The 19,059-nt window shown below is 40.5% G+C and overlaps 1 protein-coding gene across 1 annotated transcript; it reads right to left on the reverse strand.

The window, feature by feature from the left end:
• Positions 1–3,329: 3,329 nt before the first annotated feature.
• Positions 3,330–17,004, reverse strand: LOC135480511 (6-phosphogluconolactonase-like). The gene is given in 6 exon segments (XM_064760358.1): positions 3,330–3,854; positions 5,329–5,469; positions 7,332–7,474; positions 8,667–8,870; positions 16,879–16,959; positions 16,962–17,004. Coding segments are annotated over 6 exon segments (732 nt in total). The 3' UTR covers positions 3,330–3,734.
• Positions 17,005–19,059: the final 2,055 nt, after the last annotated feature.

Genomic DNA, 19,059 nt, shown 5'->3' on the forward strand with positions numbered 1-19,059 from the left:
GCAGAACGCGGTATTTTCTAGGGAATGATATCCTGCTGGAAGGCTCCTTCCCCAACAAGGTGGTAACCGATCCTGGTCAAGTAATAGTAAGCTAGCCCGAAACCGTGATTTCTCTCATCTCCGTAAGGGTTGTCGAACGCCTCCCAAGCCTTGTCTTGGGGTATGGGGGCTTTCAGCTATTCCAAGATCCGCCGGACCTGGTTGTAGGTGTGGAATGTGAATAAGGCCTTTATTCGAGGGAACAGCAAAGCTCAGCTGGTTCTGCCAGAACTGCATTGGGTTGTAGTTCCAAGCTTGGGCTATGAAGTTGCTGGTTACCTTTGGTAAGCGGTACTTCTCAAGCACATGTGTGAACTGATAAAATATAGTACGTGCTGCATAGCTGTTCATTCATACAAGCTTGTACATCTACCCCAAACGTTGGGAGCCGTTCTAGCTTCTGGCCATGGAACGTGAACTAGTAAGTCTGTCTGCTATTGATTGTGTAAGCTGGAGCGTGTTTCTCTAGGGAAGTTTATGTAAGTGAAAGAGATGCTGCGGCAGAAGCCCAATTACTACTGGGGGAGGGGGCGAGGTGGTGCTGCGCCAGAACCTTCAGAACATGTACTACTGTACATAAGGCTTGCTGGACTTTGGGAATTGAGGACTATATCTTGTAAATATGCTTTATAACCCGCATTTGAATACAAATCTACAGCCTACATTTAGTCCTTCCTAAAAAAAAATTAGCCTATATAACACTTTTATCTTATGATAGAATTCCCCTTACCGTAAATTAATTTGTCTGAAATCAAAGAAATAGCCCGAGATCCCAAATGGTAATGTATTACTGGTAGAGGGAACCCTAGTCCGAGATCTCTAATGGTGATGTATTACTGATAGAGGGAGCCATAAACCGGGATCTCTAATGTATTACTGATAAAGGAAATCGTAGTCAGAAGATCCCTAATGCTAATGCATTACTGACAGAGCGAACCATAGTCCGAGATCTCTCATGTTGATGTATTACTGATAGAGGACCACAGTCCGAGATCTCTAATGCTAATGTTTTACTGACAGAGGAAACCATAGTCCGAGATCCCTAATGATAATGTATTACTCAGAGCGAACCATAGTCCGAGATCTCCCATGGTGATGTATTACTGATAGAGGACCACAGTTCGAGATCTCTAATGCAAATGTATTACTGACAGAGGAAACCATAGTCCGAGATCCCTAATGATAATGTATTACACAAAGCGAACCATAGTCCGAGATCTCCCATGGTAATGGTTCCCTAATAGACAGAACCATGGTCCGAGATCCCTAATGGCAATGTATTACTGATGGAGGGAACCATAGTGCAAGACCTCTAATGGTGATATATAACTGATAGAGGGAACCATAGTCCGAGATCTCTTATGTTAATGCATTACCGACTGCGGGAACCATAAAACGAGATAACAAATGGTAATGAACCATTTTAATCTGCCTCTACTGTTCCCTATTAAAGCAGTGACGCTGACTTCCTCAATTTATGGCACCAATGTAACACCAAGAAATACCTAATTATATTACACATACAGATATTCTCCATACAATATCTAACATTGCTTACTTTACATAGTCTGCATGAGCCAGATGAGAGTTTCTGTTGCCCATGTAGAACACACCCGACAAGCTGCTCCATTTATCTCCGCCTTCAGAATAAGCAGCGTAATGCCCTGAACCCAAATATTGCGGAACGGATATTACGACACTTTACCGAAAGTGAAAAAAGACAACAAAACAATGAGAACCCGAAATATTTTGTTTGCCTGAACTTGTAGAGAGAAGTTTTATATTTAGTTCGCTTTGCTCAAGTTGAATGGCGTATAATCGTAAAATGCATGTCGTTCACCTTTTGCCGGAAATATGCCATTTGGATGAAATCTCATTTTGATCTGTAGAATGAGAACTATAAACACCAGTATGATGGGTCCTGTACCAAATTGCACTCTAAAGATTTGTGATTGATGTAAACTAAATTCTACCTTCGTGGTTTCCATCATTCACAAATGATTCTAAGAATCTTCATAATGGAAACTGTGTACCTTGTATATGAAAACGATATGAAGACCTCTCACATTCACCTAACAAGACATATTCCCTACAGTAGGCATTGTCCTCATTAAACAAACTTTAACAGTGTATTTTTCTGTCGGCTGGTGCCAGTGGACTGTTGACAACAGATCAAAAGGTACAATACAATACCTAAGCCATCTGGAAGTAAAGTACTTTTTTTCACCGTCATTAACTTCACTACATATACCGCCAAGCATTCTCTATTTATACCAGTTCTTTCTTGCCATTTGTTTTTCTCTTTTTTCATAATCGTGGACACCTTCCACGGTCCGGGCTAAAAGACATGGTAACTTGCTAACAGCTTTTATTCACAAATAGCTTTCTTTGTGGCTAAAAAGCTTAGACTTGGCTACATGGAACAGCTAGTTCAGGGTGTGACAAGTACCTGATTTTTTGGTCACAGTTAGTCTCTACTCTCTACTGAATTCATCATAGTTTGTGTGATTCCAACCTCATCAGTTCATAGCTCCATGATGTGCATGAAATACACTGTTACAATGCAACTGTAATTACTCCATGCTGTCGCTGTGAGTTCAACTCCAGCTCATACTGACTTCCTCTCCAACGCTAAGTAGGAAGGTCTGTCAACAACCTGCAGATCGTCGTGGGTTTTGCCCGGGCTCTGCCCGGTTGCTACCCCCGATAATGCTCAAGGCCGTCCTATAGTGAGTGAGTGCTTGGGGTTTAACGTCGTACTCAACAATTTTTCAGTCATATGACGACGAAGGAATCATTAGGGTGCATGTACGTGTAATGTACCTCCTTGTTGCAGGACGGATTTCCACCGCTCTTTTATTTAGTGCTACTTCACTGAGACCGAAGACAAGTAAGTTGCTGGCAAGTAAGCCGCATGTACGTGTAATGTGCCTCCTTGTTGCAGGACGGATTTCCACCGCTCTTTTATTTAGTGCTGCTTCACTGAGACCGAAGGCAAGTAAGTTGCTGGCAAGTAAGCCGCCCCGCCCGAGCCATTATACTGATATGGGTCAACCCTGATACGGGTCAACCAGTCGTTGCACTATCCCCTTCATGCTGAACGCCAAGCGAGGAAGTTACAACATAGGTGTGACTCGATCAAGGATTGATCCTGGATCTACCGGTCCCGAAGCGGACGCTCTACCAACTGTGCTATCCGGGCCGGTAAGACCGTCCTATAAGTGAAATATTCTTGAGTATGGGGTAAAACACCAATCACATAAATAAATAATTACTCCAAACCAAGAAAGTGGTGAGCTAACATTCGCCATTTTCAGACTACATCACATCCTGCTGTATAGTATTATACATGCCGATGTACACGTAAATGTATACTACCTTCACTTGGAGAAGTTCTGTTGGTTAGCAAGTCAGGTTTCTGTGAGTTTGCGTGCATTTGTCTGTGTATAAATTTAGTTCTAATCACTAAGCCATGCAGTGCTCATTTCTAACAGCGACCTTGTGCTCATTTCTACCAGACTGTACACACATCAGCATTTTGTGTAACTCATCAATATCTAATAACGGGAATGTTGATGGCCTTCAAACAACCACCATGATGAGATAAAATCTCTTGTGTTATGTAAATTCAGCCATGGTTAACAAACATTTTAATGAGGATGAAGAAATGTATCCAGTTGTTGTTCAACAGCCAATCATAGTGCTGCTTTCAAAAGTTTTGCGGCTGGAGCATCCAGGAACCACACAAGATCCCCATTGGTTGGTCGGACTCTGGCGGCAGGAAGTGGCTCTGCTTCCTTTTCCTCTAAAACTCGCTGCAAAAATAATGAGGAAAATCATGCATGCGTTCAGACTTTCTTCCCATCAGGTTTGCAATAACACAGGACACTTTATGCTGCATCTGCAATATGAAAATTGTATCACAGCGACATCATACTGATGAATCAGGTTTTGACGAAGGATATGTGTGAAATGCCTCTCATGCATGTACAAAATCCACAAAAAGAGAAGAGCAATTCGTATTTAAGAATCACTTGTTATACACCATAAATAAACTGAGTATGTGGCTCAGCTGGTTAGCGCGCTAGCGCAGCTTAATGACCTATGAGCCGCTCAACAATGCGGTCACTGTGAGTTCAAGTCCAGCTCATGCTGGCCTCCTCTCCGGCCGCAAGTGGGAAGGTCTGGCAGCAGCCTGCAGGTGGTCGTTGGTTTCCCCGGTTTCCCCGAACCATAATGCTGGCCGCCGTTGTATCAGTGAAATATTCTTGAGTACGGCGTAAAACACCAATCAAATTAATAAATAAAATCAAAATATGTGTATGTACCTATCAAGTCTCAGCACAATACAGACAAGGGCAGCGTCCTAACTTAAAATACCTGTATATACCTATCACGTTTTGGTACACTCCATAAGGCAGTGTCCTAACTCAGAACACCTGTATGTACCTATCACGTCTAGGTATATTCCACAGGGCAGTGTCCTAAGTAAGAACACCTGTGTGTTGCTATCACGTCTTGGTACACTACATAGAACAGTGTCCTAACTCAGAACACCTGTATGTAGCTATCACGTCTAGGTATATTCCACAAGGCAGTGTCCTAAGTAAGAACACCTGTATGTGCCTATCAAGTCTTGGTACACTACATAGGGCAGTGTCCTAACTCAGAATACCTGTATGTACCTATCACGTCTTAGTACACTAAATAGAACAGTGTCCTAACTCAGAACACCTGTATGTAGCTATCACGTCTAGGTATATTCAACAGGGCAGTGTCCTAAGTAAGAACACCTGTATGTGCCTATCAAGTCTTGGTACACTACATAGGGCAGTGTCCTAACTCAGAACACCTGTATGTACCTGTCACGTCTTAGTACACTAAATAGAACAGTGTCCTAACTCAGAACACCTGTATGTAGCTATCACGTCTAGGTATATTCAACAGGGCAGTGTCCTAAGTAAGAACACCTGTATGTGCCTATCAAGTCTTGGTACACTACATAGGGCAGTGTCCTAACTCAGAACACCTGTATGTACCTGTCACGTCTTAGTACACTAAATAGAACAGTGTCCTAACTCAGAACACCTGTATGCACCTATCATGTATTGGTATACTACACAAGGCAGTGTCCTAACTCAGGATACCTGTGTGTAGCTATCACGTCTTGGTATATTACACAGGGCAATGTCCTAACTCAGAATACCCCTATGTACTTGTGTGCGCATAACAACCGTAAAATGTCATTTTAATTTGGAAATTTAACATAAAATGACATGTTGACGTTACCTTTAGAATTTCTGCCTTACTTGCCCCACAGGACACAAACACTGCACAGGCTGCATTGTTGAGGACTGGGTAGGTCAAGGTCACTCGGCCTGGTGGAGGTTTGGGCGAGTCGCTGATAGCAGCTGCAATCATATCAGTCACCTGTATCAATCAATAATAATACAGAAATGATCTTTCACTTAATTCCAACCTGCTGTATTCCCTCATTCTTAAATTAGTTCCACTACTGTTAGGATGTAGCAATGAGCCCTTAAATGACTCAGTTCTCAAGCCTGAACCACTAAGGCTAGGATTATAGGAGAGGGCCCTTCAATGACTCAGTTCTCATGCCTGAACCACTAAGGCTAGGGTTATAGCAGAAGGCCTTTCAATGACTTAGATCTCAAGCCTGAACCACTAAGGCTAGGGTTATAGCAGAAGGCCCTTCAATGACTCAGTTATCAAGCCTAAACCACTAAGGCTAGGGTTATAGGAGAGGGCCCTTCAATGACTCAGTTCTCATGCCTGAACCACTAAGGCAAGGGTTATAGCAGAAGGCCTTTCAATGACTTAGATCTCAAGTCTGAACCACTAAGGCAAGGGTTATAGCAGAAGGCCTTTCAATGACTTAGATCACCCACTCAGGCTAGGGTTATAGCAGAAGGCCTTTCAATGACTTAGATCTCAAGCCTGAACCACTAAGGCTAGGGTTATAGCAGAAGGCCTTTCAATGACTTAGATCTCAAGTCTGAACCACTAAGGCTAGGGTTATAGCAGAAGGCCTTTCAATGACTTAAATCTCAAGCCTGAACCACTCAGGCTAGGGTTATAGCAGAAGGCCCTTCAATGACTTAGATCTCAAGCCTGAACCACTCAGGCTAGGGTTATAGTATAAGGCCCTTCAATGACTCAGTTATCAAGCCTGAACCACCAAGGCTAGGGTTATGGGAGAGGGCCCTTCAATGACTCAGTTCTCATGCCTGAACCACTAAGGCTAGGGTTATAGCAGAAGGCCTTTCAATGACTTAGATCTCAAGCCTGAACCACTAAGGCTAGGGTTATAGCAGAAGGCCTTTCAATGACTCAGTCCTCAAGCCTAAACCACTAAGGCTAGGGTTATAGCAGAAGGCCTTTCAATGACTTAGATCTCAAGCCTGAACCACTAAGGCTAGGGTTATAGCAGAAGGCCTTTCAATGACTCAGTCCTCAAGCCTAAACCACTAAGGCTAGGAATATACCAGAGGGCCCTTCAATGACTTAGTTCTCAAGCATGGGCAAATCAGATAAGGATTACAGCATGGAAGGATGTATGCCTATGTGGTCTTTCCCTACACAACCCCACACTACTGTGTAACAGTCTGTAACCTGGAAACAAGGAGCATGTGTGCCCATCTGATTGCTCCCTTGATAACCCCATACTCACCTGTAACAGTCTGTGACCTCGAAACAAGTAGCATGTGTGAGGTGTCTGGTTGCTCCCTTGATAACCCTATACTCACCTGTAACTGTTTGTGACCTGGAAACAAACAGCATGTGTGTCCATCTGATCGCTCCCTTGATAACCCCATACTCACCTGTAACAGGTTGTGACCTGGAAACAAGGAGCATGTGTGCCCATCTGATCGCTCCCTTGATAACCCCATACTCACCTGTAACAGTTTATGAGCTGGAAACAAGGAGCATGTGTGCCCATCTGATCGCTCCCTTGATAACCCCATACTCACCTGTAACAGGTTGTGACCTGGAAACAAACAGCATGTGTGCCCATCTGATCGCTCCCTTGATAACCCCATACTCACCTGTAACAGGTTGTGACCTGGAAACAAGGAGCATGTGGGCCCATCTGATTGTTTTCTTGATAACCCTATACTCACCTGTAACTGTTTGTGACCTGGAAATAAACAGCTTGTGTGCCCATCTGATCGCTCCCTTGACAACCCCATACTCACCTGTAACAGTCTGTGACCTGGAAACAAGGAGCATGTGTGTCCATCTGATCGCTCTCTTGATAACCCCATACTCACCTGTAACAGGCTGTGACCTGGAAACAAGGAGCATGTGTGCCCATCTGGTCCCATGCCTAACACGAGAACATCGAAGCGGGGGAGATCAGGCTCCGGGAAAACCTCACGAAGTTTTTTCCTGTAATCTACTGCGGCTTCTTCCACTGTAACACAGAGAAGACAACACACATAGACTGATGTGTTCAGCTGTCCTGCATTCATTCTCACCATGGATTCACTGCAACACACAGAAGACAACACACATAGACTGATGTGTTCAGTTATGCTGCATTCATTCTCACCCTGGATTCACTGTAATGCAGAGAAGACAACACATATAGACAGATGTGTTCAGCTGTGCTGCATTCATTCTCCCTCTGGATTCACTGTAACACACAGAAGACAACACACATAGACTGATGTGTTCAGCTGTGCTGCATTCATTCTCACCCTGGATTCACTATAACACACAGAAGACAACACACATACACTGATGTGTTCAGCTGTCCTGCATTCATTCTCATCCTGGATTCACTGTAACACAGAGGAGACAACACATATAGACTGATGTGTTCAGCTGTCCTGCACTCAGTATCACCCTGGATTCACTGTAACCCAGAGAAGACAACACACATAGACTGATGTGTTCAGCTGTGCTGCATTCATTCTCACTCTGGATTCACTGTAACCCAGAAAAGACAACACACATAGACTGATGTGTTCAGCTGTGCTGCACTCATTCTCACCCTGGATTCACTGTAACACAGAGAGGACAGCACACATAGACTGATGTGTTCAGCTGTCCTGCACTCAGTATCACCCTGGATTCACTGTAACCCAGAGAAGACAACACACATAGACTGATGTGTTCAGCTGTGCTGCATTCATTCTCCGCCTGGGTTCACTGTAACACAGAGAGGACAACACACATAGACAGATGTGTTCAGCTGTGCTGCATTCATTCTCACCCTGGATTCACTGTAACCCAGAAAAGACAACACACATAGACTGATGTGTTCAGCTGTGCTGCACTCATTCTCACCCTGGATTCACTGTAACACAGAGAGGACAGCACACATAGACTGATGTGTTCAGCTGTCCTGCACTCAGTATCACCCTGGATTCACTGTAACCCAGAGAAGACAACACACATAGACTGATGTGTTCAGCTGTCCTGCACTCAGTATCACCCTGGATTCACTGCATTTGTAAACATATTGGTATTTTTTGTCTGTTCATGTAGCCAATGTCATTTTAACACACTGGAAATTAAAACCATAATTTTATACACACCAATGTGTGGAATCTGTAAATATCAAAATAATTTTAAATCTGATCGGAGTGGTCCTCGATTACCTGATACATTCCAGTCAATTGGATAGACTTGGTCTTTCTTCAGGCTTGGAACCCTGGACAGCAAATTGTCCACGTAGATTTGGTATGTACACTCAGGGTCTGTTGGAGGAACGTGTCGCTCATCACAGAAAAACACTCTCCACTTTGACCAATCTGTTTCTAACTTTGGCAGACCATTACAGAGAAATTTGGACACACTGCCACCTGTAAACAGAGGAAACAAGATGAAACAGCAATTCATGTTTTATATAAGCAAGACCTGAAATTATACCCTATAACCAAGATTTATTTGACTAATGTTTTACGCTGTAGTCAACAATACCTTACTTGTATGACAGCAGCCAGTATTATAGTGGGTGAAAACTGGGGAGAGTGGGGGGGGAACCAACAACCATCCACACTTTGCTGGCAGGCAGACCTTCTCGTACAGCCCGTAAGGAATCCAGCTATTGAACTCACAGCAACCACATTGGCGGTTCCAGGTCAATAAGGAATATCTAGATTTTTTGACAGCTCGACACACTTTTCATCTTAACACTAAAACAAACTTTATTGACTGAGAATTAAATAAAATTGCACAAAATTAAGGTGTATTGATTATTCCTGGCAACATGAGACTACATTATGGGTGCCAGAACCATTGAGGAGTTTAGCTGAGTCCTGATCTCTGGTAACATGAGACTACATTATGGGTACCAGAACCATTGAGGAGTTTAGCTGAGTCCTGATCTCTGGTAACATGAGACTACATTATGGGTGCCAGAACCATTGAGGAGTTTAGCTGAGTGCTGATCTCTGGTAACATGGGAATACATTATGGGTGCCAGAACCATTGAGGAGTTTAGCTGAGCGCTGATCTCTGATCACATGAGACTACATTATGGGTGCCAGAACCACAGAGGAGTTTAGCTGAGTCCTGATCTCTGGTAACATGAGACTACATTATGGGTACCAGAACCATTGAGGAGTTTAGCTGACTGCTGATCTCTGATCACATAAGACTACATTATGGGTGCCAGAACCATTGAGGAGTTTAGCTGACTGCTGATCTCTGATCACATGAGACTACATTATGGGTGCCAGAACCACAGAGGAGTTTAGCGGAGTCCTGATCTCTGGTAACATGAGACTACATTATGGGTACCAGAACCATTGAGGAGTTTAGCTGAGTGCTGATCTCTGGTAACATGGGAATACATTATGGGTGCCAGAACCATTGAGGAGCTTAGCTGACTGCTGATCTCTGATCACATGAGACTACATTATGGGTGCCAGAACCACAGAGGAGTTTAGCTGAGTCCTGATCTGTGGTAACATGAGACTACATTATGGGTGCCAGAACCATTGAGGAGTTTAGCTGAGTCCTGATCTCTGGTAACATGAGACTACATTATGGGTACCAGAACCATTGAGGAGTTTAGCTGAGTCCTGATCTCTGGTAACATGAGACTACATTATGGGTGCCAGAACCATTGAGGAGTTTAGCTGAGTGCTGATCTCTGGTAACATGGGAATACATTATGGGTGCCAGAACCATTGAGGAGTTTAGCTGAGCGCTGATCTCTGATCACATGAGACTACATTATGGGTGCCAGAACCACAGAGGAGTTCAGCTGAGTCCTGATCTCTGGTAACATGAGACTACATTATGGGTACCAGAACCATTGAGGAGTTTAGCTGACTGCTGATCTCTGATCACATGAGACTACATTATGGGTGCCAGAACCACAGAGGAGTTTAGCTGAGTCCTGATCTCTGGTAACATGAGACTACATTATGGGTGCCAGAACCATTGAGGAGTTTAGCGGAGTCCTGATCTGTTGTGCCATGAGTTTACATTATGGATACCAGAAGCGTTAAGTTTACCTGTGTCCTGATCTGTGGTAACATGAGAACACATTATGGGTGCCAGAACCATTGAGGAGCTTAGCTGAGTGCTGATGTCTGATCACATGAGACTACATTATGGGTGCCAGAACCATTGAGGAGTTTAGCTGAGTGCTGATCTCTGGTAACATGAGAATACATTATGGGTGCCAGAACCACAGAGGAGCTTAGCGGAGTCCTGATCTGTGGTAACATGGGAATACATTATGGGTGCCAGAACCATTGAGGAGTTTAGCTGAGCGCTGATCTCTGATCACATGAGACTACATTATGGGTGCCAGAACCACAGAGGAGTTTAGCTGAGTCCTGATCTCTGGTAACATGAGACTACATTATGGGTACCAGAACCATTGAGGAGTTTAGCTGACTGCTGATCTCTGATCACATGAGACTACATTATGGGTGCCAGAACCACAGAGGAGTTTAGCTGAGTCCTGATCTCTGGTAACATGAGACTACATTATGGGTGCCAGAACCATTGAGGAGTTTAGCGGAGTCCTGATCTGTTGTGCCATGAGTTTACATTATGGATACCAGAAGCGTTAAGTTTACCTGTGTCCTGATCTGTGGTAACATGAGAACACATTATGGGTGCCAGAACCATTGAGGAGCTTAGCTGAGTGCTGATGTCTGATCACATGAGACTACATTATGGGTGCCAGAACCATTGAGGAGTTTAGCTGAGTGCTGATCTCTGGTAACATGAGAATACATTATGGGTGCCAGAACCACAGAGGAGCTTAGCGGAGTCCTGATCTGTGGTAACATGAGACTACATTATGGGTGCCAGAACCATTGAGGAGTTTAGCTGAGCGCTGATCTGTGGTAACATGAGACTACATTATGGGTGCCAGAACCATTGAGGAGTTTAGCTGAGTCCTGATCTGTGGTAACATGAGACTACATTATGGGTGCCAGAACCATTGAGGAGTTTAGCTGAGTCCTGATCTCTGGTAACATGAGACTACATTATGAGTACCAGAACCATTGAGGAGTTTAGCTGAGTGCTGATGTCTGATCACATGACACTACATTATGGGTGCCAGAACCATTGAGGAGTTTAGCTGAGTGCTGATCTGTGGTAACATGAGACTACATTATGGGTGCCAGAACCATTGAGGAGTTTAGCTGAGTCCTGATCTGTGGTAATTACATTATACATTATACAGTATAGGTCTCTTTTTTCATCTAAAATAAATGTATACAGAAATTGATTTTTAAAGATGTGTGCCGTGGAGATGCTACTGTTTTTCGATGTATTAAGTATAGTACCAATAAACATCATTTTCCTGCATGTGTGTTTTCAATAATGCAGCTGTTTGGTATTCCTGTGATTAATGTACTTTCAGATATATAAATGTCAAAGTGGTTACTCCAGATACATCATTCTACTGTTTCCGATATAAAGAACTGAAAAGAGGCAACTCATCTATAACAGCCTTGTGAATCCTCTTACAAAGTTTGTCACTCTTTCCAATTGTCCAAGTGATAAGTGAATATTTACCCCTTCAACACTTATATATATGAATGAGAACTTATAGAATTTATTTTTTATGTGAACAAATTATTTTTTTCAAACACAATAATTTATTTTAAAGTATATTTCTGTATTTTCAAATTTTCAGGTATATGAAACAGATTTATGAAAACAAACATACATGTATATTTCTATATAAAGAATTTTATTATTTATTTGATTGGTGTTTTACACCATACTCTAGAATATTTCTCTTACATGACAGCGGCCAGCTTTATGCTGGGAGCGAACTGGCCTGGGCCTGGAGGAACCCATGAATACCCACAAGTTGTGGGCAGATGTTTCCATGTCAGGAGGAGGACAAAGCCAGTAAATGTGTTGGCGCGAGAATCTTGGTAGGGTCACTGCACCGCACTGGAGCACTAAGTAACTCAGCCATGGAACCCCACCCCTCCCCCCAATATACAGAAGATCAAATTTTTTTACCAAATTAAAAGTTAAATTACCAAATTAAAAACGCTTACCAAATTAAAAATTAAATTACCAAATTAAAAATTAAATTATGTGTACTATATATGATATGGAAATCAGAAAATTGCTTGTCTTTCACCAAAACAATAATTTGAAATTCAAGTTCGGTTACTTTTATTTATTTATTCTTTTATAGCATGTTTCCTCTGCTATACACAACAAACAGGGTATTACTCACCAACCTGGTTTGTTTATATTAGCATATATTTAACTACACATAATCTAGAATTCAAGTTTGGTCATTTTTATTTATTTATTTTTTCATAGCATGTTTTCTATGATGTAAACAACAACCAGGGCATTACGCACAAACCCAGTTTGTTTACATTAGCATATATTTAACTACACATAATCTAGAATTCAAGTTTGGTCATTTTTATTTATCTATTTTTTTTAAAACATGTCTCCTATGATATAAACAACAAACAGGGTATTACCACAAACCAGGTTTGTTTACATTAGCATATATTTAACTACACATGATCTAGAATTCAACTTTGGTCATTTTTATTTATTTATTTTTTATAGCATGTTTTCTATGATATAAACAACAAACAGGGTATTACCACAAACCAGGTTTGTTTACATTAGCATATATTTAACTACACATAATCTGGAATTCAAGTTTGGTAATCTTTGTTTATTTATTTTTTTATAGCATGTTTTCTATGATGTAAACAACAAACAGGGTATTACCACAAACCAGGTTTGTTTACATTAGCATATATTTAACTACACATAATCTGGAATTCAAGTTTGGTCATCTTTATTTATTTATTTTTTGATAGCATGTTTTCTATGATATAAACAACAAACATAGTATTACCACAAACCAGGTTTGTTTACATTAGCATATATTTAACTACACATAATCTGGAATTCAAGTTTGGTAATCTTTGTTTATTTATTTTTTTATAGCATGTTTTCTATGATGCAAACAACAGGGTATTACAACAGACCCAGTTTGTTTACATTAGCATATATTTAACTACACATAATCTGGAATTCAAGTTTGTTCATTTTTATTTATTTATTTTTTGATAGCATGTTTTCTATGATGTAAACAACAAACAGGGTATTACCACAAACCAGGTTTGTTTACATTAGCATATATTTAACTACACATAATCTGGAATTCAAGTTTGTTCATTTTTATTTATTTATTTTTTGATAGCATGCTTTCTATGATATAAACAACAAACAGGGTATTACCACAAACCAGGTTTGTTTACATTAGCATATATTTAACTACACATAATCTAGAATTCAAGTTTGGTCATTTTTATTTATCTATTTTTTTATAGCATGTTTTCTATGATGTAAACAACAAACAGGGTATTACCACAAACCATGTTTGTTTACATTAGCGCATATTTAACTACACATAATCTGGAATACAAGTTTGGTAATCTTTATTTATTTATGTTTTGAAAGCCTGTTTTCTGTGATATAAACAACAAACAGGGTGTTACGCCCAAACCCGGTTTGTTTACGTTAGCCTATATTTACCTACACTGTGCACACTTGGGGAAAGAAAACAAACACTGAATCCATACACCTGCTAATGGTGGTGGGGGTGGGGGGATGTGAAATGTGTTTACACGCGCATGCAGTGTAGAATCAGCACCCACCCCACCCTTCCCCACCAACTTTTCTCACATGCAAGAAGACAAAAAACAAAGCTTCAGTCAACAGGACAGCATAATGGCTCAACGTGGATTTCAAAGGTTTGGGCCATCAGAAAGAATTTACTGCATGCGTTTTTATCACCCCTCTAAATTACGCATTCATCTGATTGGTTGCATCGAAAACAGTAGGCCTGGGCCTTTCGCAAAATTAGGAACCATCGATTCACATTTTGAGCCAACAAATGCAGGGCATCCCCCCCCCCCCCCACACACACACACACACATTTTTCCCTCCGAACATTTTAGCCTCAGGACATTTTCTCCTCCCTATATACATACATGTATATATGATAAGTGGAAAATATAAATATGGTCTTCTAAGTGAGGTATCTTGTAATTAATAGCCCAGGGGGTCAAAATAAGCAATTTTTTTACTTTTTCACCAAATTCAGGTATTTGTCTTAGTATAGTGAAGATTTTAAGGCCTCTGTAGCCTGTCAGGGGTTCAAAACACTCAGTTTTTTATTTATATATTCACAAAATTCAGGTAGTTGTCTTCATACGGTGAGGATATTATGTTGATAAAATTAAATCGAATTTACTTTTTTCAATGCAAGAACATCTAGATGTTATACAGACAGGTCTCTGTATGAAAAAATTAAATGATTACTTAAATAATAATTATAGTTAAGTTTTAGTCATTTTAAATAGGACAATTTGGTAACAGAAGAGTTCGGTTGGGGTGGGGGTGGCAATGGGGCTGGGGATTCAGTATGGTAGAACAATATGTGGCTGGAGACTCGTTAACACCTGGCGTTAATATTTCTCAGCAGGTGCTGTTTGTGATCGCCTGATCAAGCGCTGACTTGGGTACTTAAGCTGCATGCTACCACCCCCACCCCCCTTTCACACCCCATCCCAACAGTACACACTGCCAATAAGCACAAAGACTGGGGCCGGAAAAATACAACAGTCCTATAATAGTTTTTTTATCATTTCACGCAAATAACACACTCATACAACCGAGACCGGGGGAATCCCATGACCATATGCAAGTTGCTGGCAGAACTTCCCATGTGCGACCCAGCAAGAGAGGCACTTGAACTCACAGCAACTGCATAGGTGAGAGGCACCGCATTTAGTCGGAAAGCAAAAAAAAAAAAAAAAAGATTTGACTACTTATAGCAATATATTGCTATTTAAATAAATTTGTTAGAAATAGAATAAAATTTCAACTAGTGATCAGTTCACTTTTCCATACCCAAAGTCCCAGCCTTCTGTGATAAAAAGTACATTTTGCACACTAAACCAATATATACATTTTAGCCCAGCCTTTCACAACAGTGGTTTCTGTTGATATATATGCACTGCAATTTTGCTCATACTTTGTTCTGCATTTAGGGTTAACTCACAAAAACTTTTAGTCATTTAAGTCAATGTTTCAATGTTAAGAAGTAGCCTATTCTATACTTTTCGTTTACATGTCTATATTTAGCATGCTGTAATATACTCTTGTGCTATACCTATCCATGCTACTTAGCACATATTGTAACTTAACATATTGTATTGAAAGAAAATATAATAAAATGATTATCTCCAATAAAGATAAGACCATCTCCAATGGTCTTTGTGTATTCTTTGTCTTTATATGTCTTCATAAACATTCATAATATATAGATTAGTCTGTATATAGCCTGACATTTAGTAGAACAAGATCAATCTATACAATATACAGGCTGATCTATATATACACGTATCGGCCTGTGTATAACATTTTGCAGAACAGTTTTATAATAACCGAAATATAGGCCTATATGTACGTCAAATCCATCATTATTGCAAAAATATTTATTTATTTATTTACTTATTTATTAAATTGGTGTTTCACGCCGTACTAAAGAATATTTCACTTATGCGACGGCGGCCAGCATTATGGTGGGATGACACAGGGCAGAGCCCGGGTGAAACCCACAACCATCTGCAGGTTACTGGAGGACCTTCCCATGTACAGCCAGAGAGGAAGACAGTATGATATTGCAAAAATAAAGAAAGTGCTCATAGTAAATTTATTTAATAACTGTATTCCTGGTCTTTGTTTTGTCTTCAATGTCTTCAATGTCTTCATAATTACGTGACTGACCAGAAATAGTGCGCCAGTAATTACATATTTATATGAAAATATATAGGTAAAACTTTGATTGCAAAAATGAAGAAATGTTCATAATGAATTTATTTAATAACTGTAATTTACTATTTGATGGGTATTGCGTGCTATACATGCCTAGTATTTAATATTTCACATTATACCTGAAATCAGATGTGTTATTCCTGCTTAATATATAAGCCGTTTAAGTCCGTTTCCGGCCTCGTGAACGATACGATCCTATTTTCAATATCAGCCGCCGTTCCCGGGCCTGCGGGAACGTCGTCTTCAGAAATTTGACGATTTCTCGGCAAATAAAGGTCCAATTTAAACATATATGGTATACACAGACAGGTTAAGTCAATCACAGGGTAGCAGTTTCATATCCAATTTGTCTCGTTCTTATACCTTAAATTGACAGGCCGTCATTAGGTCGTGTTCTAGATCAAGCCGGTCGTGGCTACGCTAGGTAGCATACTATGTCGACCAGGAAGTAGGGCACTGAGAGCAGAAATGCGTTATAAAGCTTGTTGACAACCTTCTCACCTGAAAGTCCAACGGTAAACAACCCCTTCTGCTTAATGGCGTTGTTTGCCCTTTCGATAATAAACGCGCAACTTCGTTTGCAACTAAAGTGTCACTTTCCAGCACCTTGACTGTGGGCGCAGCCATCTTGAATAGCCTCCAACCTGTTGACAAAAAATAGTATAACATCGTCAAGAAACATCTGAGAAATGTAACATCTTGTACAGCATAGCAAATGACGAATGTTAAGTAAAATAAAATCTGTGTTTTAAGTGACATAGTTTCTTAAAAGACCGAGAAATTACGTAGATAGTTTTATAATCTGAATAGACTGGTACATTTTGGGACGCCTGACAGCTATTCATTTTATAGAACGTGTTTCTCTGCCGTGTTATCCTAGCGTTTTCCTCAATGCGAAGTCGTAAAAACTCCTTCCCGCCTGTATCAAGACGGTGCAAATCTGTGAATCATTTGTTCTTCCCTTTATCACGCCACTATTATAGGTGTTTGCGTGTTCGTAAAACATATATGATGTAGGCCTACACACGCACTGCAAACGTCACAGGAAGAAAACGATACATTCTACTGTTATTTGGACCTTCTGTGTTGCTCGTCCTCGAGTCTCGCATTTAGTTCTACTTACTTTATCAGGAATCGTAGATAAATCAAGCAAAAGAGGCACCTAGAGAATATTTACTTAGCTTGGGAATTTTAATATTCTTTCATTAATATCGTTAATAATAGAAAATAGACCTACATCAGACAATTTTGGGACCATTTTTAGTTATTCAGCTACTGTTCGTCAGAAATTCGTGATTAATTCATTTCAAGTTCATTTTATTTAAGAATTATCATGTATACAATTGTAAACAGATCAACTAATTTACTTTAAAATGTTATATATTATAATTTTCATTGAACGTGCAAATTGTATTTTATCTCGAAAGTTCTGAGAAAACTTGCTACCCCTGCGATAATGACTTTTTAAACATTTTTGTATTTTCTCCTTTTTTATGTTGATATTAACATGTGTAACGGGCCCGCATGTATACGGTCCACAGTGCCTGCATGGGCCTGGTGGGGTACAGGTTAGCTTATATGACTGTCAAACTTTTATCGCAGGTTTGAGTATTCACAAGACAACCCGCATTAGTGGCTGGGATTAAGAAAACATAACAAAAACATTACATTACATTAGTAATACGTTTATCAAATTCAAGGTATTTATAATTCGAAATTAGATTTCATCTGAAGTTAAGTGAGAGGAAACAAAAGATAAAGGAGACTCAAAATTTTTTGTTTTTATTATACTCTATTGGGAAAGATTTGATCAATACAAAATGTCAATGGAATTTTTACTTCCTCGGGATCTATTCTTCGAGACCGATGTTGGAATACCAGCCTGTCAATCATTAAGGATGCCCCAGGTCAGTAATCGCAAGGTCAATCCCCAGAACGACGTATAACACATGCAACCCCCACGAAAGTGGGACGTAATCATGCACAGGCAAGTGGTCAACAGTTTTCAATAATGCTGGGAAAACACCAGGAATGTTCTATGCGACTGAGTGTAAATCAGAATTCAGATCGTGTACCATGCTATAGAATATCAGTTGTCGATAACAAAACATGTATCTCAGTTGCGCTTTGATTGCAACTGTCCATACATCCAGTCTGTTGAACTAATTCAACACGATGAATATAGGCTTCGGCCCCTAGTCCCGGGTCAAGCGAAATTTGACACAATCACGAAGCAAATTTTCCGGAGCTGCTGTGTCTACAAAATAGAGTACAAATTTGGCAAAGAACTGCTGTTCAGTGGCTTGTGGTACACTATATAGAGTTAGAATGGGCTAATTCTAACTCTCTGATAGAACTAAGCTGGTATTTAATTTGTTTGCTCTTATTCAAATCCGGTGTAGGGCCTATATGTTTGGTAATCAGTCTCTTCCTGTGACTGTGCAGGTATGAATGTGTAAGCACGCTTGTTGGTAAAAAAACTGATAACAGACCTCAGTGCCGTGGGGGGGGTCTTGAAGGCTTATTATAATGTCATTGAAAGGTCTTGCAGACTATAGTGTCCGATATAGTAGCAGGGATGATACTCGTAGTAAGTAGTCGATGAATGGAGAATAGTCAGTCGTGTGAATTCACACAGGAAATGTACGAGTCAAGCATCGGGGCAATCCGGAGCAAGGCAAG

Source organism: Liolophura sinensis, chromosome 13 (assembly GCF_032854445.1).
Source record: "Liolophura sinensis isolate JHLJ2023 chromosome 13, CUHK_Ljap_v2, whole genome shotgun sequence".
Lineage (NCBI taxonomy): Eukaryota > Metazoa > Mollusca > Polyplacophora > Chitonida > Chitonidae > Liolophura > Liolophura sinensis.